This window comes from Phalacrocorax aristotelis, chromosome 14, assembly GCF_949628215.1.
Source record: "Phalacrocorax aristotelis chromosome 14, bGulAri2.1, whole genome shotgun sequence".
In the NCBI taxonomy this organism is placed as follows: Eukaryota; Metazoa; Chordata; class Aves; order Suliformes; family Phalacrocoracidae; genus Phalacrocorax; species Phalacrocorax aristotelis.
Genome location: NC_134289.1, coordinates 3707059 through 3734527, shown reverse-complemented (window position 1 = coordinate 3734527; position 27469 = coordinate 3707059). Strand labels below are relative to the sequence as shown.

The 27469-nt window shown below is 47.0% G+C and overlaps 1 protein-coding gene across 2 annotated transcripts in view; it reads right to left on the bottom strand.

The window, feature by feature from the left end:
• ASCC1 (activating signal cointegrator 1 complex subunit 1) overlaps positions 1-27469 on the bottom strand; it is a 38834-nt gene that overhangs the window by 11064 nt on the left and 301 nt on the right. The window contains exons 1-9 of one of the 2 annotated variants that reach the window (XM_075109386.1): positions 27072-27463; positions 25700-25824; positions 24355-24454; positions 23364-23461; positions 21753-21931; positions 14049-14185; positions 11710-11829; positions 7629-7753; positions 5680-5759 (exon numbers count right to left, since the gene is read on the bottom strand). In XM_075109386.1, the coding sequence (XP_074965487.1) occupies positions 5680-5759; positions 7629-7753; positions 11710-11829; positions 14049-14185; positions 21753-21931; positions 23364-23461; positions 24355-24454; positions 25700-25824; positions 27072-27073 (966 nt within the window). In that variant the 5' untranslated portion in view covers positions 27074-27463. Of the gene's footprint in view, positions 1-5679; positions 5760-7628; positions 7754-11709; positions 11830-14048; positions 14186-21752; positions 21932-23363; positions 23462-24354; positions 24455-25699; positions 25825-27071; positions 27464-27469 lie in introns of those variants that run through there. The other variant, XM_075109385.1, reaches the window with a different exon arrangement.

Genomic DNA, 27469 nt, shown 5'->3' with positions numbered 1-27469 from the left:
CAGCAATGGTTTTTAAGAGCTGGGCTTCGTCTGCTGCAGAGATGCCAGGAGTCTTGAGATGCATCCGGGAATACTAGGACAAAGAGCTCCCATCAATGTGACCTACTCGCTACGCTCTCCAAACCACCAAGCGGAGGAGCCCAGCTACAGAGCCAGTAAATTAATTCGGACAGACCCAGCAAATTATCCAGCAGAAGGGTCATGGCACCTTTGGGATGATCTGACTACTTTTGCTAATCAATGTGGTTTTTTTTTTTGCACTTAATGTGCTGGGTCCCTGTCTTCTATTAAGGCACCGCTGTAATTCAACCCCTGCCAGCTCCACCGAGAAAAACTGTCCTCTTAAGATCAAAGAGGTGATGCTGTCTTTGCTGGCTGGTGGCAGAACAGCAGTCTCGGGGAAATGAGGGGGCAGGATGCCCACTGGGTGGGAGCGGAGGCACCGACGGCATGATCTCCCAAGGCAGAGGCACCCACAGCACCTCCAAAACAGCGGAGGGGACTGCAGTGGTGCCGGTGGGCACAGAGCAGCAAACCGCTTTGCTCTCCTATGGTACACTGCAGGCAGTCCTGCCTGGAAGGGGCGAGGGGATTCAGAAACATTAGAACCCTCTCAGCAAACCCTCCCTCTCGCAGCACTCATGGTTCCTGCTAAAATTAAGTCAGAGAGGTGCTGAGCACCTCTGGAAAAAAAAGGTTACTCCTCTTTACGGTGAGGTCACCAAAGGGATCTCTGTCACCCGCGGGCAAGTTTGCACAAACCTGCACTTCCTGCACTGCGTTCTCCTCAGTGTGGTGTCTCGGCCTTCTCTCAGTACCTCCAACGCTGCCTCGTCACTCTGCTCCAAGGCCCAAACACTCCAAAGATGTTTTCCCTCTACTGCCTAGTCTGATTTTTCAAATGCCACTTCAGATTCCCATTTCACCAAATGTAAATAACATGAATAAGCCTTTTTTTTTTCGAATAATATAATTCATAGGAAAGCATTTTCATGGCAACCCCAATTTAATCTCTTTTATTCCCAAGATCATACAAACGTTGATCTCCAGTCTCATCTGCTCAACTGTCACATTCTCCCACCCCACTGTCGCTCTAATTGCGCACTGCTGAGCCCCCTCAATAGTTTCAGTATCCCTCGATAATGGCAGGATCAGAACTGAAGGCAAAAATCCTCTCCTCTGCAAAGCGGAATTACAGCCTTTCGTTTCTGCTTTTGATTCTTCTGTAAAACGATGCGAGGAAAGCACTGGCTTATTTCTGATACAGCAATGCTGCACCACAATCTTATTCAGTCTGTTCTCACCCCAGTGGATTCTTGTTTGGTATTTTTAACTCTAAACTTTCCAAGCAGCCATCTCCCCTTAGGTACTTGCTCCAGTTGCCAGTCCCACTTCGGATATATGGCTTTATCACTTCATTGAGGATAACAAGATGTTCTTACCCTTTCCGAACACCAGGCAGTCTTCATCTCACCTAACACAGGTTCTTTGGTCCTTTGATCTCACCTCAGCTTAAAAATACACTGGGAAAAGACTCTGTCTCCTTAAATTCCCTAACAAAAGGTACACAGAAAAGGCCTGGATACCAATAGCTGCAGAACACGGGAAGCACTCCTCATCTACACGCAGAGTTGGTAACGGTGACTCTACACAGGGGGAGATAGAAATTTGTTTAGCGCTCGGTGGGTTTGGGGTATTGTGAGAAGTTAAGGGGTTTATCCAGGAGAAGATTTTTCTTTTTCATTGTATCTCTCTATACAGCATGGCATCAAATGTCTCAAACTGAACTACTGCGTGCCACAGCCACTGCACTATTCTCACCCAGCAAGATAAAAATGGTAACAGAGAACGCTGCCAGATTTGTTTGCTACGACTGGCCCTCCAGTAGCCCCGGTATATCCCTCAGTAAACACACTTTCTCCCCGCTCCAAGTGAAAGCAGATATGGGCCCATAATTTAATACCCTGTATGCAGGCTTCAAAAGAGAAGGACCCTCATTGAATTATACCTTTTCTGACCTAGAAGCCCTCCCAGAGCCATTCTGCAGCCTGGATGCTCTGCTCCCGCTGCTGGACTAGGGCACGGAGGTGTGTGTCACTGCCTCAGCTGATCCAGTTCCCAGTCTTGCATCCCAGCTTAAAGTCTCCCCTAATGCCCTAAGACATAAGATGTGCAGCTTCCCGCTGTGGTCCCTCAGTAGCTGTTCCCTCAATATTTAATCTTGTAAGCTTTAATGCACAGATCTGTACCAAACAGCAGGGTTAATCTTTTTCTGTACTCAAAATTTACTTCCCTCTTGTTTGGAAGACTACCCTTTTACTCCTCAGACCTCAAGTCAAAAATCATTCCATTTTAACCCAGTGAGAGTCCAGGTGGTTTTCTTCCTACTGTAAGCCTTCCTTTCCTTTAAAAGTATAATGGACAATTCTGGCCAGGTAGTACCTTCGCATTTCTTTGCATTTTTATTTATTCACCACAGCCTTAGTGCTTTCATGAAGCGAAATAAATAAAAGCCCGGAGGCAGCCAAGGCTTGTCTCCAGAGAGGCAAGCAGCTGCCCCAGCCGCCTCTGTGCCAGGGCTGTGCTGCTTGGCCAGCTGCAATGCAGGGCACACAGCCACCGCCCGGGGCACAGGAGGCAGCAAGGCAGCGGGGCTGCCAACCCAGCATCTCCCCGAAGCCCACCCACCCAGCCTGACCCTTCTCTCACTGGGAAGGAGCTGCCGCTGTCTTTCAGCTGTGAATTGCTGCCCCCTCCCTCTGCTCTCCAAGAGACGATCCCCTTGGTTCCCGACCAGAGCAAGAGGTCCGTACGTGACTCGGATGTTAAAAAGAGTTGATCAGCTAGTCGCTAGCCACCCTAGAAGAAATACATATTGCTCCATATCAAGCACTTCCTAAAGCAACCCCAGCTTCTTGGGACTAGACTAGACAAGCACAAAGCTGAAGCGTTTAGCACTTTGGTGGCAGACACAAATCACTGAGCTGTTGGGCCATACGCTCCTTGGGCTTTCAGCACCAGCTAGGCCAGGGAGCCTTTTTCATGGGTATTCTTCAAGACAGAAGTAATTTAAACTCCCAAACGCAACTCATCCTACAAGATCTATTTTCTGAGCAGTGTGGGAAGGTACCGGCCTGCACAACGACTTATTAGCACAAATAAGAGTGTATGTTTAACTCTGTGGAATGGGTAGAACAAAGGATTATTAAATAAAATTCCGATTAGTTCTGCTGAACGCAAAATACCAGCTGGAGCCTGGGGTAACGCAGGCATGCTATCAGCAAACATGTGCTGCCAGCGCATCTGCACACACACACCAGCTCTGACCATGGGGGAGCCTCAGACTGCAACAGCAGAACCAAGGCATCCCCATCATGCTCTGTGCTCTGAGAGCTCAGGTCCTGCCCTCTGCTAGGCAAAGCCTTTGGCCCCGCAGCACTGGCTGTAGCTGTACAACGGAAGCGAGAGCAATGAAACCCAAGTTTTCCAACTTGATGCCCTCCTACCAGTAGCCGTGCTTTGTCGGCTTTCCAAGTTGGAACGCTGCCAGCCAAAACTGCTATCGCAGAGTCCCACCGCTTGGGAACACGCACGGCACATCGCTCTGCCTACAAGGGGGACAGCACCCGCAAGCCAGCCTGCCTAACTGCAGCCATATGCATTAACAGTCCGTCTGTCGTTTAGATCCTGTTGCAAAAGTTAATGAAGCCACTTCGCGAGAGGGCAGCCTCCCTGAGCAGAAAATAAATAATGTATATAAAAGGGGGCTGGGAGGGAACTGGCGCATCCTTGCAAGGTCATGCTAGAATGCATCAGTGGCTGGCTGAGGCTGGGCTCCTCTGGTAAGAAGCCTGGAGCTATTTATGAGTCATGTAATTAATTAATGCCAACGGGCGTTCTGCTGCAGGCACGTGGGAGACCAAAGGGAAATAGGAAGCAAGCAGGTTAGGAAATGTAGTGGAGGTGGGGGAGAAGGATGACATTTCCTGTGGTAAGACACGCTTTGAAGTAATTATCAGCAGTCCAAACAGCCAGCAGCTCTTTTGGCTACATCAGTACAAAATCAATTAGGAGCTTTGAAAATGCACCGGCTCATATTTCAGAGGGCAGCAAGAATAACAAGTAGCCATCTGAGGTAGGGCAGTTACATGTCTTAGTGCACACCACAGATCCCTGGACCCCGCAGTACAGCCCACAAATGGTGTGACCAGTAGAGGGAGCATGGTTAATGCCTTCCAAATCATGTTTTTGGATGAGGAGCATTAATGAAGACTGATGGTTTGATTGTACATCTTTCTAAAGTCTGAGGACTACTTTAACAGATGCAAAAGAAAGGAGCAAAGGGCAAAGGGAAAAGTGGGTGTATGCCTTGCAAGCTGAGTCCCTGCAGGCAGTTGTGGCTCCCGATGTATACCACCTTCCCTTTCTGGAGCCTAGCTCTCAGATGCCAGGAGCTAACCAAAACTCGCAGATCACATTAAGGAAGGGACCACGTCTGTGGCTTTCCCGCTTCAGCCTGCAATACTGCAGTCTCACACCAAACACTCAACATGTGGTGATGCTGAGTCATGACACTGTGCTTGCACAGACCCTTTGAGGACAATGAAAGCTTAACCTAATTTTGTCCCTTTGTTTGTTCTCTGTGCAGAGATCAATCAGTTCCACTCCCTGCCTTCAGATCCCCATGCATCCAGTGCCTAATACATTATACAGCAAAATTGTAAACACAAATAAAACGCACCCTTTCCCTCCTCTGGTGCTCTAAAGTCCTTCTGGGCTGTCCAACTCCCACCCAGCCTGCATCCTCTCTCATGTCTCTTTGTTGCCAGAATACCTTCTATCAATTCCCAAATGTATTCATGCATTGTCCCATCTCCCTCTTATCATAGCTGCCTGCAACAAATCCCCTCACACAATGAGGATTGCAAATTTGCTTACAACCCAGTGTTGTTTTCCATTTCTACCACTCTGTGCTTGTCTTTTCTCTCTGGATGCTTGCAGGGGGCCAAGCACCACGGCATCAGTCTGACACTGCCATCTGGATGAGCAGCAGAGGCTGCCTGCAGCCTCAACCCTGGCAGGCAAAGCCTGGGAAGCTGCAGGATGCTCCCTTGCCTTACCTACCTCCAATGGTCTGAGGGATCTTGCTTCCTACCCTCTGATCACTGCCAAAGCCCTCAGATCATGGCTGGTGGGACTCCCTACCGCTATCTGCTATTTTTCTGGAGCAAAACCATACAATTCAATAGCAGGGATTTAAAAAAAAAAAAAAAAAAAAAAGAATAAGTGAAATGGCAGTCAGTTTTAATTTCATAAATATATATGAATGAGTAGAACAAGAGCAACAAAGTACTCCTTTCTGGTGGGCTGAGAATCGACACGAGCCTGAGTCTCCAGGGTAAAACACCAGCAAAGTAAACGACAACACGAACATCCACTTAGCATTCGTGCGACATATGCCTGATCTGAGCCTCACCAGCTTTAAGAACGCTTCTGTTAAGTACTGTAATGCTCCCAGTTACGAGTGATGTGGATTGTTTATTTTCTAACCACATTCTCCCCCCTCCCTGGGAGATCCCCTAAGCCTAAGACAAAAGCAGTCTTGAAGAGGTGTTACAACCTCTTTTGGCTATACAATATCCACAGCTGGCTCAATTTCCTTAACTGTTTCATACTGACCTTGAGGATATTTTGGCCATTAAATGACTCCCGTTCCTTGAAAGATGATTTACCAGTCATTGTATTGTTTTGCTCTTCAGCTGTAAAGAGAAAAGCCACCACCAGAATGAGCTTCAGAAGGGAGAACTGTGTGCGCTGTACTTCATCCCCGCTCTCCCTCCCCAAAGTCAGCTGCCAGCTAATACACCGTCTTTGCCCAGTTCTTCGCGCAAAAACACTTCCACTTTGGTTTTAAAGAGAACAAGGCTGAATGCACAGGTATTGGTGCCTTTATTGGGATCACCTATGTTACCTGGAGGAAAGACACTAAATCATAGCTACCGCTACGGTGATTCTGTAGGGCTGATGGCTCAGTGTAACACATCTGCTTCCCTCTGGCTGATTTTAATCCCACATCCTGCCAGGGTGAGAGTCAGCACTACAAGCACTTGCACTGCCTGGAACAGTACCAAACACCAGACTGAGCATGTGAGCACAACGCCAGGCATGATCCGGACAGCACCTATACAAACCTCTGCTGCCTGCTCTGGGAAGCAGATACATGTGGTGTGTATGCTTCTGTGGGGTGGGCACGCAGCCACACACACAGACATTAAGAATAGCAGTCTAGGCCTAGAGCCACTGCCAAGTGCTTACGTCTTAGATCCACTTCCCCAGAGCATGTCTGGATTTTTATATAATCCCTAAGTACATGATCTGTTCTTTCCACAGGACCTCTGCCTCACTCAGTGAATATATTCAATACTTCTTTTTCATCTCCGGCATTAACTATGAAGTCCCACTCACACCTAGCACGCTGTTCAAATCCTGTATTGAATATCAAGTGACTTCTATGGATGTCTGTGTAATGCTCTCACCACTGTGTCTGAATGCCTCACGTGCCTCATGGGGTTGTTCAGAACAGTAATCGTAATGCCAGACGCAGCTGCCCCTGTGCCTCCCCTGACAGAGAGCCACATCAGTACTTTGGGCTTACCTTTTCACCAATTTTCAGGGCTCAGTTTGAGCTAAGCCTCATCTTTTCAGGGTTTCTACTGCCTGAGTATGCTTATCTGACTTCAGGAGCAGTCATCCCCAAAGTCTGCCGCTGGGTGCACAGAAAACCGCAACACAAACCATCTGCTGTTATTGCTGTCCATACAGAGGCTCTCAGAGGTGGTAACCAGAGAATGCTCGACATAACCTACTGGCATTGCACAGGGGCTGTTACGCCAGAGAAAGCTGCGAAAAAGCTTTAGTGCAGTGCTGTTAAGGCTTGCAAACTACACACCGGTGCCAGAGCGCATGCATGTTTGCACACGGAGAACAAGGCTGTAATATACTGCCCCTCCCTGAACGCAATGCATCTGAGGCTGCTTTATAAAGTAATGAAATAAGAGCAATGCTACAGCCTGCTACAGCAGACAATCTTTTTGCAGAGGCAGCAGACCCTATACACTCAATAACAGCTCATATTCAGCCTCATAGCCATCTGAATCTTATTTAAAGAGAACGACACTGGAATCACGTTCCTGCACCAATGGGCAATCTTTAACTTGACCCAAGAGGATCGCGTTTTCATCGTATTTAAAGGTCGGCACAGCACATAGAGTTTTTGCTGAATTTCAGTCTAATGTTGGGGCACAGAGCCCAAAACTTCATGTGGTACTTCCCTCTCTGGCCCAGATCTTATGAGCGCTACTGGGTGATGGTGTTTCTAAAGCTATGACAATCTTAGAAAAGATCCAGAAAGTGCTCAAAGCATGCCTGCCTTCTCCAGCTCTGTTGATAGCTCTTTCATTTTCTTCTGGGTTTTATTTAGTCACATCCCCCCACAACCTTGCTGGTATTTTTGAGATTAAGAAAATATCACGAAATTTACAAAAAGAAACATAAAAGCCCACAAAAGTACTTCCCATTCAGAGGCACTACTTTAAATGCATTTATCAGTAAGGTTGAGGGATACACACCACTTGGATCTTTCCTGAAGAGAGTGTTCATGACTGTAGCATGCAGTTTCACCCTATCCCATTCTTTAAGCATCAGGCCGGAGGCCACGAACCTTTCCACCAGTTGATCAGCAATCACCTGCAGTCTGGGAAGGCAAAAGCAGAAAGAACAGTATAAACCAAGGACAAACTCCTGCGTTGTCAGCTTTTTGCTTTTCAGTCAGGGAGGGCAGCGTGTGTAAAATGAAGTCTCTGCCCGCACATGGGGAAAGGGAGCTAGTCTCTGATGGAAAACAAACAGAGCCATCAGGATTCAGCTCTAATGCAGAAAGTTCTGGCTGTTTTGCAAGGCGTTCTCGGTGATCACTTCCACTGCAAGTATTCCACGAAGAAGGGCAGATTTAGCATAGCAGAGAGCTTGTTCGTGGTGACAGATGTTACTGGGACTTGAAGGATGCATCTTGCTACTGCCAGGAAACACAGTGTAACACTCTGTACAAACGCTAAAATCTGCAGACCCCCAGGGGCGCTTGGGCACCTTGGCTCCTGGAGGGCCTGCTTTACTCAGGGACAGTGACCTGTACAATGCACTGGGCCAGATCTCAGAGCCTCTCTGTCCCAAATAAGCAACCTGGTCACTGGGCTTAATTTCTGGGACAGCCCAGAACATGGTGCCAGAGGGCACAAACCCAGACAGCACATCCTGGTGAATGCTCCAGCTTTGGAGCTACTGAGTGAGCAGAATCAAAGGACTTATTGCCACCTTCTTGTCTGGCCTTGGTTGGGGATGAAAGCGGCTGTGGCTGCCGGGATCTGTGGGCAGACCCGTCCTAGAACAGGCAGCAGGAGCAGGCGGGTGATCAGAGCAGTCTGCTCATGTATCCTATGTCTAAAGAGCTGAAGGAACTTCCAGGCTGCTGCTGTCCCCCACAAAATGTCTGCAGTGCCTGAACCTTATCAAAAGCAGCGAGGATGTGCTAGAACAAGAGCTTCCCATCCCTGAAAACAAGGCGAGAGAATATTACTCTATGCAGGAAATTTTGGGCTTCCCTTACTGCATCCGAAGGATTAGACAGCTTTCTGCTCCACCAGGTCCCACCACTTTGGTGTCTCAGCTGCAGCAGGAGAGGCAGAGCGTGGCCTCTCTGAGGCTGGCCCCCAGAGCCCAGGGCTGCCACGCTCCGGATGCCAGCTCCTACCCCACCACCGGTTTTGTATTGCCCCTCGCAGGCTGCCAGCCCCCATGCGATGATTTCAAGACTCTCAGACTACCAATTGTCATGGTTTTCTACCACTTTCTGGCTTTACATCAGTGATTTTTAAAATTAGCAATGACAAAGATTAAATGAATATCATTACAGACAATACTAAAACAAATTAACAGAGAATAGCTCAAGTGAAAATGGTGCTTTATTACGTTATAAAGTTAATCAAGGAAATAAAACAAATTAGAATGAATTATAATGGAAATTATTTGCCATGTGGGAGGCATCAGAGCACGATCCCTCTCTCAGTCTGAGCCATTATATGTGCAGAAGGGCTTGCCAACCCCTAATTCCGTCTGCAGTTATGCAAGCTAAGTCAGGGTAAATCAAATCTCCTGCTTTATAGCTTAAGCTGATCAAGATCATCCAAAGATCAGGAAGGAACTCCTCCCCTCAGCCATGCCAGGAATTACACAGAGCTAGCAAGACGTCTTGCACGAGACAGGAAGGCACACACCTCTCAAACGCGGGCTGCAGCAGCCTGATCCAGCACAGCAAACCACGTGGCTGCCACTCTCCTCTAGTATTGGCCTTGCAGCTGAGAAACCCTGCTTTCTACCTGCTTTCCCCATTTCCCCAAGCAAACCACAGCAGATTTTAGCAGGCAAAAGGTGCACGGAGCTGCTCTGCAATGATCCGTCTAGCAGACCAGAGAATGAAGCAGAGTTTTCCAGAGGGATCACCATTTATCCCTTCTTTATAATCACTGTTTGTCCAACACTCTGTCTGGTGGAATCTCAAAGGAAACAAAAGAAGCTTTCACTGCTCTCCATCAACACAAAAATATTTTCTTTCCTCTCTGCAAAGCTAAATGTTTTCTGGATGCTTGCTAACAGTTAAGGAACTATATCAGGGGAGAAGCGCCACATGAATTGATCTGCAAGTGAGGGGCAGGACCAGCCTGTGCCAAGGATAAAAACTTAAAATCGCTTGGCCCTCTCTGAGCACGGTGCTATGCAAAAAGCAAAACAGGTGCTGTGGGAGCGAAGCCTGGCAGCCTCTAGGTGCTGTGCAAAGCACAAGATCTGGGTTTGGTGGAAACCTCAGCTAATAGATCTCTGTGAAGGACAGAGGAAACATCAGCCTTTTCTCAGGGGGGCACATGGGGCTTGTTTTCAGTTTCAAGGCAAGGTGGATTTGAAGACCTCATTTCTCTCCCCAGCCAAAATCAGCTCTGCCACCCCTAATGCATACCAGCATTTTCTGCTAGTATTATGGCTAAGTGGGTTCTCAGCAAAACAGGTATGGCTGGCATCGGAAGCAGACCACAGTGCTAGTACCAACAATTCAAGCTGTCTCCAGACACAGGCAGGCATCACTGCCTCACTTTAGGCCCTGCTTATACTCTACAGCATTTCTCTACCAGCTCCTCAGGTCGCAGATGCGAGCAGATTCACAAGCACTGCACCTCAGAGATGATCCAGAGTTCGGTGACTCGGGAGAAAAGAGGCTCACACCTCAGCTCGCAGAACTGACACTTTGGGCACTTCCTAAAACAAATCCACCGAAGAGCATTTGGGTCATCCAGTGTCTGCCTCAGTCTCATCCTTCTGAGTGCTTCTGCCTTGTTTCTCCCTGCACTTCTCTTCTGCATCCTGGCTGATCTCTAGCTTGCCCTGGTTCTCTGCCTGCCCCCGCCCCATTTGTTTTATCTCACCTCTCTCAGGGTAGGACAGACTTCAAAGTGGAAGAGCTGAGAAGAGGAAAAGATTTCAATACCTACTGCCTCCCAGCAATTCTTACTTTTTAATTTTCCCACCCATTTCCTTATCCCACTTCCGATCTCTTACTTCAACACAGCCTCTAAAGTGCAGTTTTAAGCAGGGGGCCCCCCTTGCCTCCTCAGCCCTGGGGGAAAGGAGATGCCAGAACATGTCCTTTATTCCTGGAGCCAGTCCCTGCTCACAGCCTCCCTCCTCCAGCTGCACTGCTCCATGCTCACCTGCTAGCTCCTGCTGTCCTCTAGCAATGGGAACAGACACAAAAGGGCAGCGCTGCCAAAAGAAGGGAAGGCTAAGGCTCAGGAAGAGAAGGCTAAAGCTCTTTTGGCTACACCTACCTGCTTCTGCAGCTATCTCACAACTAGCAACACCGAGTACAACACCTCTTACATTTCCCCTGTCTTCCAGCAAGCACTAAAAGAAAAGATGATGCTGCCACTGGTGACATACTTGTCAAAAACAAGATGGAGGGAGGTTGTCCAGCCACCACCACCCCTGGGCAGCACTGGTTGTAGAGCTACAGCCATCACGTACAGTGGCAAACAGCACAACCACATGCACTGACACCAACCAGGCTCTGAGATTTCAACCCAGCCAGCCAGCCATTTCACACCCAGCACCCGTTGTTCCAGGCTGCTTCAGACACAAAACCCAACTCTGTAACCAAGTCATGCTTTTCTGAGGACCTCCTGGTGTAACTGGGTTTTAAGAACAATTAAGTGCTGCAGAATATGCCCGGCTGTCCAGATTAATCTGGATTGCAGGCTGGGAACTAGACAGCACAGGCCAAGTTGTGCTGCCTTCTATGTCATCTCGGGAGTTTCTCCTTGGCCACCTTATCACCGGGCAAGCCATGACACCATTATTCAACCTGACAGACTGCTACAGAAACAAATGACATCTTTCAGCTGCACCACCAGTGACTGATTTAAAGAGCAAACACATCACTGCCTTAACCGGTTTAGGAATCAAAAATTACTTCATCTTCCTGACTGCTGGCCCACAGACTGATAGCAGTACCTACCAGCTGCAGATGCAGAGGGTTTCTCTGGCACACCGCTACTGCTGCTGCCGCACATCGAGGAGGAGTGAAAGAAAGGAGCATAGGGAACTCACCTGTCCGAGCCATCCTTCATGTGGACTTTGGCATAAAGGACATCTGTCATGGCAGGGTCATCGTTCATGTACTCCACTCCCACCACCTCCACAGTCAGGGGCTTGCCTCCAGCAATTTGGCTAAAATGTAAGAAAACCCTTATGTTAAAAAGCAAAACGTGACACCTGCTTTTGAAATACAACACATAATACTCCTCATGCACACACTAAATATTTGGTTTTACTAAGGGAATGACAGAAAATACATTTTTTTGCTATAGTTAAACACAGCTTTGAGGTTAAGTGGGACTTAAATGCTGTTCAGACCTTAGGGGGCAGTGAACTCCACTGAGTTCTTTTCTTTCCTTGATCTTTCAGGTTGTTTGCACTGAAAAAACCCAAACACAAAAAAGGCTCCCTAATTTCTAATGCTCGAAAGGCTACAGCTGCTATTGTCTCATCATCTCAAGAAATACTGTAAAAACATTTAAACTCATACTTTCAGTGTTTTAGACACACATTAAGTCAATTTGTCAGTGTTCACAGGCCATCTCAACACAGAGATCTCCATTTACATTTAAGAAAACCCATCAGCAATACAAAGGTACAAGTTCTCATTCCAGAGAAGCTCCTGCTTTCCCTGTGAAGAGAGCGATGGTGACACAAAGTTCCCCAGCTTGTTGATTTTTGCTGGGAAAAGTACTTGATACAGAATGCAGTTTTAAGTACATTTTAACATCCACTTACGAATGCTGCAAATAAATAGAGCTGTTTTAAAATCAGCTCCAGCTACTCCTGCAGGAAGGCAAAACCAAAAATGTATGCGGGATATAAGATGCACTCCCACACCTGCAAACACACTGTGAAGTATATCTGCTTCCAAACACGCCGCCTCCTTGCCTTTACCACCAGAACATCGCAGGGAAGCAGGGCACCGCAGCGAAAGCTCCCTGTGAGTAAGTGCCATTGTCTCATTTAACGCTGAGGTCTCGTGGAAAGGACAGGGAGTGTCTGGGCAGGCAGAAGTAATAAACACGAACGAACGATGTGACTTTGCTCTAACCTTGCTGACTTCTATTCAGCAAGCCCTAGAGACCGCTTTTGAGAATCTCGGCAAAGCTCCCCAGGTGGAATAAGGAGAGTGTGAGTTTCCCTTCCAGTATGTTTACTGGGAGGAAAACAGCACAAATACACTGTCATGTGTGTCAGACCTAGAGCATTTGAGGTTCTGTATTCTAAAAAAGGTCAAAAAGGGCACATCTACCTTCACATGGCACTGCCTGCATTTAGAAAAATAAATGATTGCTAATGAAGGTTTACGTGAGTGGAAGGGAACCCAAATTAATTTTCAAAGTATATTTATTTGTGTATGGCAGGGAAAATAACCTAAAGGTTACATTTCAGTGTTGATTCCCCCTCCACTAAAGGAAATGGGGAGTAGAGATTTTGTCTGCCTCAGTTCAATCCACTTAGGAGGAAGACGGCATTTTCCAAATACTGCAGGCAGAGCCTTCTCTGGAAACACACTTGCATTTCTATTCAACAGCTGAACAACTGGAGCCATCATTTTAAAGGCAGAGGTATGACTTTTGGCCATGCATTAATTCCCACAGGTATTTGCTGGCCCAGCATGGCTAATTTTTCCTGCACCAATGCAATAGATATATAAATATATAAATAAATAAATATCAAGGATCCGTGCTCTACGTGCAAAGGCTTTGCAGAAATAAATATACAAACCAATCCCTCAGGCCATCTCCAATTTCTAAGCTGAGCGGAGATAAGCTAATTGCAGTGTCATTCAACCACACTTGCAGTTAAAGCCCTAACATCTGCAGCTCAGTGTTAACAGGCAGTGAGAAAGCCCCGGTCCTGGAGCAGCACTGAACGTTTCAGAGCAATTACTCACATGGCTCGTGCTGGCTTCCCTGCACACAGCTCCCCGCATCAAGAAATGCGTGTCAAGGACACCTCAGCATCTGCTCTGAAGCAGGAGGGAAGCAGCATGCCAGAGCCCACTGCAGGCAATGTGAGAAGGTAATGGAGCTCGTCCCTCCCTCTGCAGCCAACAGCAAAAACTGCTCTCACAAAAATAACGGGGACGCATGTGAGAAAAGGGAACGAGTAGAGCAGGTTTTCAGGGAGTGCTGAGGGTTTGAGCCGAGATGTGAGATGCTGTTAAGACTCTTTGTGAGTATTTGGTGATTTTTACTGCTCCCATTTGAAACATTTTAGCCTTTTTCTGGAGCTGAGATAGACTACTGAGCTGCTATTCTCTTCGCTGCCCCTTGTCAAAGACAGCTTGCTGCTTTTCCCCCACTCATGCCCTTGGTGATGACATCCCTTTTTTTATCACTTACTCCACAAAGTCCTCTTTGCATTGCTGTAGGAGGTCACGCGCTTTCTGGATCTCTTGCTCGTTCAGAAGTACTAGCGTCCCAAGAGTCAGGTGAAGCTTTGCAGGGTTCTGGAACAGGCTGCTGCTGACCCCGTGATCCTACAAATCAGTCAATCAATCATATATATGTGTCTTATCTCATACACACACACCCCCCCTGCCATCCGAGGGATAAATACTACAGAGAACAGGTACCAAGCTGCTGGCATCAAATCTTTTATCTCTGCATCTCTGCTTGAGTTGGTAGTGACTCAAAGTTGAAATGAGTAACAAACAAGATTTCAGAGGCTTTGCAAGCAAGCGAGCTCAGCCTGGTGGGTGAGGCGGAGCCCCCCACTGCACGCACACTCCCGGCCTGCCTCTTCATCAGAGCTGCTGAACAGCAGCATGGAAGCTCGTTATGACAGGGCCTAACTCAGGACCCAGGACCAGCAGTGCTCACTCATACAGGGTTTCAAGAGGAGTCTTCCACAGCTGCCGAAGCAGCAGCTGCCATCAGCAACAAACTCAAGACAAGTCAGCACAGATTTAAAACTTGAATTAAGTCCATTTTTTGTGCAATAAAGCTGGAACCAGCTGTAGTGACAAGTTCTAAATGGCCTCTAAATCCTGTCTAAACACAGGTTGCACCTCGCAACACAAGCACAGCTAATACCAGCTCTGATAATTACATTTTTCCTGTTCCCTTGTGCCCTATAGTTTGATGAGATGAATTAAGTTTAAATTCCCTTTATAAGAAGAGCTACGTGTTGTTGCTGGGGAAGAACTGTTCCCAGGTGGAGCAGTGGTTACATTCAGCTTTAAAAAACATGCTCTTTTGTTCGAGGATATTCATAAAAATACCTCAAGAATGGTTAACACACCCATATTAAAATAATTATTTCCACTTAGTGGCTATTTCCCATCAGCACATTAAATAACCTCCACTTTTAACTCCAAGAAAAGCCAACACCACTTGCCAGGCCGCTGAAGCTTTTCTCTGTCTGAAAAAAGTCCACCGACTGAGAATGACAGCTTTGAGGTTTCTAGCTGTGCTTGAGAGTTTGAAATAAAACCTTTCAGATGTTTAAACACTGCAGTATCTCAGCCCGTCAGAGTTTAATGCCCCACATCTGACTCAGCATTTTTCACGTCTAATGACAACATCCATATTCTTCTTTACAGCAGTGATTATGGGCTGGACTAGAGATGAGCCAGCCTGCAACACAGAGGCCAGGGGCTCACTCCAGCAGCCGCAGGCTGGCAAAGCCTGGTGGTCCCCAGAAGAGAGAGAGCAGGTACACACCTTCCACCACTGCCAATTACTTTATTGCTGACTACCGAAACCCCAAATTGTACCACGCTAGTAGTGGCAAAGCAGGCTGCAAACCTCAGCACCATGCAGCGGCCTGAAACAAGCACAGACTAACTATGTCAGGCCCATCAGGAGCAGAGGAAAGAGATGGCTCCTTCTCGCTTCTCCCCACCCTCCCCTCTCTGCGGTAAAAGCCTTTCGTCTTCCTTTAGTTCACACCACTGTTAGCATGCATGACAAGACATGATTTCTCTCTCTCAGACTTTTTTCTCCAATGGTGTCTGTAGCCAGAGGATATTTGGCCCATCACAAAACAATAACTCGGGTAACAGAAACTGGGAGAAAGTTCGATTTATCCTTGCCATGGACAACCAGCTGATGTCACTCCCACAGTGCACACAGATGATGTACAGTAACAAGAAAGTAGATCACAGGTCAGAAAGCAAAAGGCCTACCCTCATTTTCTGCCCCAGCATGATTTGTTCTGTAAACATCAATCTGCCCCTAAAGCAGCACTTTCCCCTGAGCTTTCCAACACCTGAGTGTGGGCTGACAGCTGACAAAGTGACAGCATGTCACCTCCACAAACCACACTACCGCTGCTGGGGAGATTAGCAGGGAAGAGCACTACACAGAGCGGGCCAAGACCTAGATAATCTTGGTTTACTCCCTAGTATTTCAGACAGCTCCTAAAAACCCTGCTTATACCCCTACTCTTTCACAGGCCAGCAGATCCCACTTCTCCCATGCATAAAATAGATGCTACATCAAAGGTAGCCCTCCCTGGAATAGGCAATGTTTCTGCGGGCATCTTAGCAGCCCTTCATGGCTGGATGCTGCTTGCTGAGATGCAAAAAGCTTGAATCGACTTATTCTAATCCCAGATTATGATATGCTATCAGCAACTGCCGTGTCGCCTCACGGGATGCCACCCTGTCCAGCGGTATGAGCCCTCCGCAGCCAGCAGGGCGAGACAACAGCAATGCAGAGCCTAAAAATACGTGTTCATAACTACTGCTAAGGAAAAATCATGTTCTCATCCAGGGAGAATAAGCCCAAGAGACATGATCCTGTCAATGATTCTGGGGCTTTATGGACATCTTCCAAATACCTAAGGAACCTTCCCAAGGTAAGCTACAACCATAAGGGCAGGGCTGAGATTCAGCATCAATGATGGGCACAGGGATCCACTGAGATCGAAGCCATGCCCTCCGAGTGCCTCTCAGCAACAAGCTCCTCTTTCACCAGTTTCCTCCCCTGTGCAGCAGAAGGTGGGCACCCCTCACAGCACAAGTGGCAGTGGCTTGTGGTAAGCAGTGGCTTCCAGTCCTAATGAAAGCAGAGCACCAGATTAGGTGCTCATATTCTACATGCAAATCTGAAGGCAGTGTATTTGCAGGAACTCGGTGGCAGGTACAAACACATCAAGCAGACTCTATAGTCTCTTTAAAAATTTACAGTTCGAACTTGGGTTCTCTAAGGATGTACTGAGAGGCAGGAAGAATATCCCCTTTATGCACCATCTGTATGTGATGATTGTCCATTTTAGCTTATGCTTCTCCCAGACACTGCCCCGTCATGGTCAAAAATACAACTCATTTCCACTCGGCCTTAAAAATTCATTTTTTTCCTCCTTCCTGCTACTTAAGACTTCTACCTTTCCTCTCCTTCTTAGAAGGCATACAGAAAGGGTTTTATCTGGAGTCTTCACCTCTCTTTGCAAAGCCCAAGCACACTGTTCCTCCAAATCCAAGACCCTGTAGTAGGGAAATCATAGACCACCACACACTTCAGGCCTTCTACATATCAAGGCAAAGGATCAAACTCCTTAGCTCTTCCTCCCTGGCTGTATCCTCTCTACTGTCTTAAAAGCTTCCAATATTTGCACACAGCTTCATGGTTTTGGGGTTTTTTTTCCGTAATAGCAGGATACTGCATGCCAGCTATATGCCCTCTCCCACCCTGATCCACAAACAAAGGAGCGAGTCAGAAAAACAGCATTTCCTCAGAACTGACTGAAGAGCTGCAGGCTGAAAAACCCCGCCCATTTTCTGTCCCTTCCACTCCAAGATATATCTCATGAGCAATGTTTGATATTTACAGGTTGCCATATATTACAGCAATCATATTTCTCTTCTGTGCTACATCTGCAGCCTGTTAAGACTGTAAATGCTGCATTTGCACAGCTCTGAAAGACCCAACTGTGATTTTTCATGGCAATATTACTGTAAAGTCTCTTCCCTTTTCCACCTGCATACTCAGATAGACGTTTCAGTCCTCCTCACTCTGACACCTACACGATTGTGCAAGGAGACTTTCAAGGTCACCCAGTCATCCGGACCTCCCACAGCACCATGTCAGTAATGAGCCTGTCCAGGTGAGCCACCTCCCCACATTTATATTAAATTAGCCTCAAGAGCCTCCTCTCGGCCCTGCTTCACTGTCTGGCTGCCCTGACCATACAATAGCATGAATGACACCTGAAGTATTCCATATCTCAACGCAAGGTTCATCTTTAAAAAAGGTTTTAAAGACGAAAAAGAAAAGTTAGAAAGCGTATACCCACCAACATAACCCTATGCTATCAAATAGAAATGAATGGTTGTCATGGTAACTGCTTGAGAGAGAAATAGAGTCACTCACAGATGCTCAATGGCCAGAAGAAATCCTCACACACGCACACCTCGTCCTCTCCCTTCCTTACCGTTATTACCAACCTTCATTCAAAGAATGGAGTTTACCTAATTCTGCAACATTAGGTACCAGCAAATTGCAAGAGGAAGAGAAGCACACCACTTCTGTCACTGAAACCTATTCAGATTTCTCCAAGTATCCTGAGAAATCCTGTTGCTTTGGACAAATGTGTAAGCTCTCTTATTGCTCTGTGAGGCACTGTTTTGAATTACTGTTTTTCATTACTGATGTGCTTTCTAGCAGACCCTGCTGTGAGATAAAGTGGTATTAGAGTGGCATTACTGGCTGGCGGAGAGATTGAGAGACATATGGGGCTGCAATATATTCCTTGAACTAACAGGCAACAATATATCTAGAAACCCTTTTGCTAATACCAGGAGAAGGAAGGGCAGAAAAATAAAGCACCATATATTCCCAGGCTAACATATGCAAACCCCCAAATACCTGCTGCTGACCGAATTCCACATTTCAAACTAAAAATGGAAATCTAGAGCTGATGTAAGCAGTACCAGGAACATTTCAGGCCCTCCTGAGAGGCACAGTGCTAACAGGACGCTGCAGCTCCCAGGCCAGGGCACGTTGTGCCCACGCAGTGTAGGAAGCAGGAACTACAGTCCCAGACCTCCTGCCTGCACCCATATAGACGTGTCCTGCTGCAGGGCAGCTTCAGTTGTCACTGTCTTGGGAGATTCCTGAAAGCATCGTGATGACTCAGCAGCAGCAAAAGGCATGCTATGTCTTGAGTGCTGTACTTTCTCAGAGATATCGCTATTCCTGGTATTAGGAGGATTCATGCCTGGATGCTGGTTCTGAGTACAGTTCAAGTCCAAGGATGCTGAAAGCCAGAAGCAGCTGTTAGGCTGAAATGTGTTCTCATGTGCATGCTCACGCTGCAGGATTCCTAACCATGAAGCAGAGACTTACAGGACTCAGCGCTGTCCAGACACAGAACAAAAACACTGCGTGAGAGACAGAGGGTCAGGCGTCAGGCAAGAGGAGGAAAAATTAATATGACTAGCCCGGTCAGCAGTGGTCTCAGCACTCCTCTGACCAAGCTGGGGTTTCTGCACCTTTCTAGGACCAGGAGCATGCAAAGGTTTGCAGATGTTCCCAGGCAGCTCCTTCTGAGTGTGACTGACAATGCTGGGGAAAGCCCAGGATAAATTTATTAAAACGTTTCTAAGTGGATGGCAGACCTCCCTGCCCACACAGGGATGCAAACTGATACTCAGGAGTGAGCAAGAGACAATGTGACAGAGACAGATCAGGAGGGGTCTGGAGAACAAGTAATATCACCAGCAGAGGCTGGGCCAATGGAGAAGGTATGTCAATGGCAATGAGCTGCAGAGGTGTGACCCAAGCAGCCGGCAGGAAAAATGAGTGCTCTACAAGGGGAAGAGCGAGTCCTGTGTGAGGCCAGAGTGTTGAAGGAATACAAACACAGGATGAGAGCATGGACAACAGCATTAGCTGCAAAGATGAATAAAAGAGATCACATCACAGAGATGTGATACTGCAAGGATTTGCCTGACAGTGCAACCGCCTGGAAGCCAGAACCCAGCAAGACACACGGATGACACTGAAGTTACTGCTCTGCACAGCAGGCAGATCTGGGTTTGCTGTCCACAGGGAGGGAGAAGAGAGATCCACAGCACCTGCTGGCAGACAGCTAGAGGGAGGACAAGGATCAGATAAATGGAGTCCAGAATGCCAAGACTTCAAGCAGAGCAGGGCCAGCCACAACTGAAATGACTGACAGGTTGAGGGAGGTGAAGTGAAAGGACTGTAACAGCCATAAGCCCAGTCAGAAGGGGATAAAGGGCAAGAGGAACACCAGACAATGCAGCAGTCTCAGTCCAGGGCCAACAGCTTGAACAGCCACTACCAGAGCCCTGTGCTGAAGTTACCAAGTCTTCTCCCAAGTTACTAGTGAGAGAACAAGAGGAAATGGCCTCAAGCTGTGTCAGGGGAGGTTTAGGTTGGATATTAGGAAAAATGTCTTTACTGAAAGAGTGGTCGGGCATTGGCACAGGCTGCCCAGAAAGGTGGGGGAGTCACCGTCCCTGGGGGTGTTCAAAAAACGTATAGACGTGGCACTTGAGAACATGGTTTAGGAGGCCTGGGGGTGTTGGGGTGATGGTTGGACTTGATGATCTTAGAGGTTTCTTCCAACCTTAATGATGCTATGATTCCATTCTATGATGATTTACCAGCCCCCAAAGAGCTGCTTCTCTCCCTGTAATTTTGGTGTGTCCCCCCTCAAGGACTGGGACTAGAAACCAACACAGGGAGCCAGGCCACTGCTGAAGCCAACTCAAGGGCCAACACTCTGTCCAGCTAACACTTTCTTAGGCTGCTTCCATTCCCCCTGTCTTCAGGGCTTTCCTTTAACAAAGGTAAGCTTTAATAAAGGTAGCTGCTGCTGGCTAATGGGGATAGACGACCGAGACAGTGATATCTTCCTAGCCTGAGGAAAGGATGCTCATGGCATTGCACTGGCTGCAATGCAAAGACTGCAAAGCCAGCTCAGTTCTGCTTTTAGAGGTGAGACAATTGACATGCAAGTGACTGTGAAAACTGGAGCAAGAACTCCCATCTCCCCAGATAGCAGATAATTCACACCCACAGCATGAGGACATAGGAAACTAAACTTCTTCAGCTGTGCTATCTGCAAGATTATATTTTCCCCTTTGAAAGGCACAAGCAGAAGTGATGGACATGACGGTAATAACATCAGCCCACGAAACCCTGCTGTGTATATGCAACCTAACCTGCAGCAGCCACAAAGAGGAACTCTTCTCTCTTGCCTAGAGATGTCCTCCAAGCACTCAGAGGACATGGCAATTTAATACCATTCCCTCTCCTCAGCCTGGCCTTGTGCTTCTGCCAAACCAGAAGCATAGCTAAAATAAACCAGGGAATACATAGCTTTCACTTCATTCTGTTCCACATTTCCCTATGCCTAACTATTTCCTGCTGCTCAGTGTAAGATCTGAAGGCAGGGAAGAGGGACTGTCAGCACACAGTCTCATAGGGAAGAAGGGAAGTGATTAGATTTGCAGGATGGCACGTGCTACCAAGGTGTTTCTCACTCAGCTCCGGTAATGACACCCACCTTCCTCCACTATCAGTAACCAAAAGAAAAGTGAAACAGAAGCAGCAGCAAACTTGTGAACCTGGTTTCACAGTTATGTGGAAATCATATAAAATGTAAAAAAGGTCCACTACATTATTTAGTGGCTTTCCTATTAAAAACAAAAAAAACACAAAAAAACCCCAAACAATCCTCTCTTGAATCTTAGATATCCTCCCACTTAAGAAAAAGATCTAAGGAGCAAAAAATATTTTACTAACAGTTTACTAAGTAAGCCATTGGCACTTAGGGACATGGTTTAGTGGTGGACTTGGCAGTGTTCAGTTACTGGTTGGACTCAATGATCTTAAGGGTCTTTTCCAACCTAAATGATTCTATGATTCCACTTTCCAGATTTCACAACAGCACTTACCAAATTCACAGCAGATCTGCCAACTTAAGTAAAGAGCCTGTTAAAAATACATTCCGAGGAAACAGAATAGAATAAGGCCTTCAAGGCAAACACCAAAAAGCTATCTCAGTAAATGAAATGGCACTCTGCCGAAGGGCTTCCACTCAATTTTAATTCTCACGTGAATCTTTACCTTTGAGCATTTCTCCAACACTTCCTCCTTGAACTGCAGGAACTTCTCCTGGATGTTGGGCTGGTTGAGAGCAAAGGACAGGAAGTGTGTGAAGGGCTGCTTCTTACGGAAGCTGTCCAGGAGAACATCGATCCGCGTTCGGGCAGAGATGACGCCGCTGCGATGCTGCCCTGTAATCACTACAAGGAAACAAAGCAATAACCATTTGGTTTCTGGGAAGCTACAGTGAGCTACTGACACCCACGCCCATGCAAAATAAAGAGTGATTGAATGGATCATGATTTTACACAATATTTATCTGTGCACTTTAAAATATCAGTATTGGAGGATAGTGTGAAGGTAAGAATATTTCAACCAGGAGATGCCAGGAGGGAATTACAAAAACCTGCACAACAGCACCTCTCTACTGTTAGGCCCAGGCTCACTGAAGAAGCGATAGGAATTAAAACCCCCAACCACGCACAGAGAAATCTTGCCAGACTTCCCACTTAAAATGCCTGGCATGGCTGTGCTTTCCTCTGTAAAGGCAGGATGACGCCATCAAAGCATCTTTCTGCTCTCAAGAAAGTCAGGTCAGAGTGCCTGAAAAACAATAACTAAGAGTCTATCACTGCAGCGACTCTTCAGATTTCTAGAGCATTGTATTTCAAGTTTTCATAAAGGCAGTCAAAGTGAAAAAGAAAAGAAAATCTATCAAAGATCAAGATGGCTTATATCGTTTGTGCATGCACTTCAAGGCACCAAACAGAGAACACTTGAGCTTAAAAGAACTGCAAGGAACAAAATTTTCTTGGCTTCCTATTATTACATGTTTTCAACATCTCTCAACCTTCCTAATAGTCCTTCACAGTTCTCAGGAGGAAGTCAAGACCCACTTCTTGAGAAGCGCTACCACGTTCCTGTGCAGCACAACAGTTGGATCCCCCGTCACTTACTCCTCACAGCTCTGTCACGAACATAGCTGTACACCGTGCCAATTACCACAGGGGCGCGTATAAGGGGCCCTCTGGATATCCGCTCAGGCAGAAACCCACACAGGCCAGCCCTCACGAGCAACGCCTCCTTCCTTTTTAAGTCAGTGGAAGTGATGAGAAGGAACATACAGGACAAGAAAGCCTGCTCTCACTATCAGGATCAAGTGACAACACCAGAACGGCAGCAACATCATCAAAACAGTTCTCATGTTAAAGCAGATGCTGAAGGTTATTTCATGCATAAATATACCACTTTTTTTTTTCTGCTCGTTATTAATGAAAATGGTATGGATTTAAAAACAACAACAATAAAAGCTCCAGCACATTCGGCCCCGAAGTCCTCAAGCCAGTCATTTAAGGCCCAGAAGTTACTTCAGTGAGGCTATTCATAGACTTAAAATAGTTCCCCCCCCACCCCCCAAAAAAAAAACCCCTTACACTGCTTTGTAAGGATCTATAGACAGGGAAAATAAACTCAGGAGAAAAGTGATTTTCCAAGGCCATAAATTGAGTCAGTGCCTTCTCAGAATGAGGAATTAAAGGGAAAACACCACCTATGTATGCCCCCTCCCCGCTCAAATGGTGTCTGTGCAAGCACTGATGAAAGAATACCTATTTCATGCACATTAAAGCTCACCAATTTCTCCTTCCACTCCAGGCTTGGGAATGCTGATGGAGGTTCGAGTCTCTGTTTCTAGTCTCTTCTTGGTTTCCCCTTTCTTCCCAATGATATACCTGGAGGCATAAAAGTGTAAGACACTCACCCCAGCAGATTAACCATGCCATAGCAGCTGGGTCCCCACAGATTTGGTATCACCGTGCTAGAGGGATGAACATGCTCAGCCTTGCGCGCAGGACCCAGTCTGGGCACAGAAGCTTCTCCCGGGACCCCATGTGTGACCAGCCTAGGAGCATGGGATGATGTTGAGCCATGGCTCACAACTGGCTTATGCTAAAATCAGTCAGTCGGGCCATGACAGCTCTGCCCAGCACATCCTGCCACAGTTTATTTGTCAGCTGGGTTATCCCTTTTTCCCATTATCCCAGCTGATGAAGAACTAAGGGCTCTTCTTCTGCTTTTTGCTTTTCTCAAGGTAGTCATTTGCCAGCATCCAAACACACAACAGAAAACCTTTCCTTCTCTATGTTTAAGTAAAACTATTCAACCAATAAAACTGTCAAAAATAACCAGATAAATCTTTGAACACTACAGGCTTCCCAGTAAACATCAGATCGGAGCCAACAGTCAATTCCAGCTGCATGTGCTTTCTCTCAAAGCTTTCACAAACTCCCCCTGCCAGGCTGCTCACCCCTGTTCTTCCCCACTTCTCCCACCCTCCCCGACACTTTTATGTTCAAGGGAAGAGACGCTCAAAGACTCTCCCGCCAGCAGAAAGCACCACCTGCTGTCTTTGTCACAGGGAAGGCTAGGAGTCAAGTGCGGCCCAACTGCACTAGCAAGGCACTGCCAATTTTCCCTTCCCAAATGCTAAAATCCACATCCACAAAATGGAATACATGTCGGAGATCTGGTGCTTACCCTGGCCTCAAAAAAAAAAAAAAATTCTGCCCTTGACCACTTCCCCAGCCACCAGCAACTCTAATAAACCAGAAACACACAGGCTCACTTGTATAAGGGGCTGGGAACCTCCACTCTGCACTGGAAGCCCTTCTCAGTCTCTTCCACCACAAAGGCATCACAGGGTTCGTCTGCGCAGTCACCAGGGCCTACCAGAGAAAAACAACCGACCTTGCACAAGCCCTGTAAAGTCTGGCAGTGCTTTACGTAGGACAAGAGTTTCACAGCCGCCTTCTCCCAAGGTTAAATAAAGGAAGAAACGGACTCCCCTCTGTTGCAGCTAACTGCTTTTCATTCTACCTTACTACCAGCTTCAGAAAACATAATGACTGCTTCTAAATCCGCTGGGCTAGGAGGCATAGAAAAGCAGCAGTTACAGCCCAGGTTTTCTCTCAGCTGGAAGTTGTGCAACTACCCAGTGGGAATGGCCTCTTCTCCTGGCAGGGTGGAAGCCACCAGCCCATTCAAAGACCTGAGCAGGAATTTAAAGTCGCAGAAGAATACAAATGAAAGGTGAGGATAGGTTTGGTTAAAGGGTTCGGGTACAGTGTTTTGGAAAAGAGAAATTCTCACACCCTTGGCACGGAGGAATAGATGCACCTTTCATCCGTGGGCCATTCAGTAGTGCCTGTTAGGACCAAACATGATTTCCAGAAAGAAAATGTGGTTTCTGCCTCCTCTCCAACACTTACAGGGATGAATTTCGGTGGCAAGCAGCTTATTACAGCTTTGTTCAATCCACTGAAAGGCAGGGTGGAGGCAGAAACAGGACACAACAGCCACAACTCTTTCCATTTGAGAAATAAAACCTGAGCTGTTGTGTGCCTGCAACCCATGCAGAACTACAACAAACATACAGGCAGAAAGATAAAGTAAAATACATTAGAACAGGAAAAATTTTGCCCCCAAAATAGGTAACACCTTCCAAAACCCATGTTATAAGGGGCCAATTTTTCAAGGGGCAAATGTTTCAAGGACAGAGGATCTTTAGCAGCTTCTACTCCTGCCGTACCTGCAAATAACCACACTACTGAAAAGAAAGGCACCTCAGGAACCTGGGAAAAATAGATCTACCGAGCTATTTTTTTTACCCTTTTTCTGGAGATCTTTCATGGCCAGCGAGCCAACTGACAGCAGCACAGTCACCCATTACCCACAGTCACCACATTAGGTTACGGGGATTACACCCACTCTTTGGTCAGCAGGATCATCAGGGACCAACGCAAAGCATTTTTCTCCCTCTTGAACACCTCACTCCACCCCACGGGCAGGTCCCTGAGCACATAAAGGCATCACAGAGAACACCAGGAGTTCCCTAGGTCCCCAGCATTGATGCTTTCACCTGTAGCACATCCTGGCAGCACCATGGTCACACCTTGCGCAGCACTCTTTACCTGCACAGAAATCATCCTCTTCCTCCTCGTGCTGGCAGGCCTGCTCTTGAATGACATTCTTCCTGTACACTCGCCCTCCAATCCTTATCAGGGTGGGCCGCAGAACATCCATCCCGTTCTGCCTCCTAATGCAAAAACAAAGACAGCTTTGCTAACTTATGCCAAGGAAAGGTAAATGTCAATGCTTCCTTATGGATAATTTGTATGAGGCATCGGGAGAGCTCCAAGAGGCTCAGCAGTAAAAAGTGAGGCCTGTACCTCCAGAAGAGCAATAACTCCTGCGCATACGTACCAGAGATTTCAGAATGGCAATACCTTCTCAAACCTTTCATTGCTCAAAGACTAATTTTATGAGAACTTAGAAATAAACCCTTTGTCAGCTCATAAAGCACAATCAAGTAAAAATGGGAAATTTAAGCAATGTAAGATACTTAGTCATATGATTTAGTTTAGTGGACTCGATGATCCTTACAGGTCCCTTCCAACTTGAGATATTCTAAGATACATAATGAAGCATCAGGTTTTTTGCCCCTGCAAGGAGACAAGCAAGCAATCACCACTCTCCCTGAAACTCTCAGGTTTTAGCTAAAACTCACTATGGCCTCAGTCAATGGGCTGTTTTAGCACCACTGTTCAGGATCCTGAATGGTTTCACCTCATTGTTTTCCATAGAAAGAGGCCCCAGCCTCTTGCAAGGAATCCCCTACAACACTGACCTCTCTCAAAATACCTGCCATCCTCCACTAGTTTCTCGAAGGCCTAAGGAGCTTTTCAAAAGCAAACCCAGTTCCTTGGATCTCCTTGGGAGGTGGCTGGGGAAGGGAAACAAAGAGCTCCGAGCGGCTCGTTCTGCCGGGGTAAGCGATTACACCTTCTGCCCTCCACCTCCAAGCACCAGGGTAAGTTTGAGGCATATGCCTAGAAGTCCTACTCTACCCTACCTTATTCCAAATTATATTAGAAACAGGGGCACCGAGTTCAACTTCTTACAGTGGAGAACATTTAATGGTGCAAAAGCAACAGGGCAACCCAAAGAACTGGCAGTCGTCTATCAAAGACTTTGCATCTTCGGTACTTAAACTTCTACATTCACTGAAATTGTTAACATTGGATATCCCTGTTTGCCTTGTTTTTAAAACAGAAATTTCTATTCCTTAGAGATGAAGCCTCTGCCAAAAAATTCACCTTTGTCAGGTCTCCCTGTCTACTACAACAAAACCTGATGGGAAAAAATGAAGAGCTTGCCTTTGAAGATTGATTTCTCCTAAACTGGATTTATTATATGGAGTGACATCAGGTTCAGAAGGTTAATGCTTTTCCCCCTCAATTAAAGCCCCACCTTCTGACACGACTCACCGCTACCTGAACTTACATTTAAATAAAAAGGCATTCGGGCAGTTCAAGGACAGCAGCACAGATCTGAACCACCCGCAGAGGAAGACACAAGCCATGAAAAAACACATTATTGTGGGGGGCTTTGTTTGTTTCCACTCAGGCTTGCTTTTTCTCTTTTAAATCGCAGAGCTGCCATCACAATTTCCTCACGCAGGACCTCCCGGGCGCGAGATGAGGCCAGGCTCCCGCGACAGCCCTGCTGAGCCCCACCACCGCCCACAACGGGCAAGCCCCGCCGCTTTAAAGCACCGAAAGCCTCGAATGCCCGCGGGGGACCCTAGGACGAGGAAAACCAAGATCACCACCACCCTCCTCAGGCCCACCCAGTAATGGCCGCCGTTGCCAATGGTTACCGCCCCGCCCTCCGCCACCGGA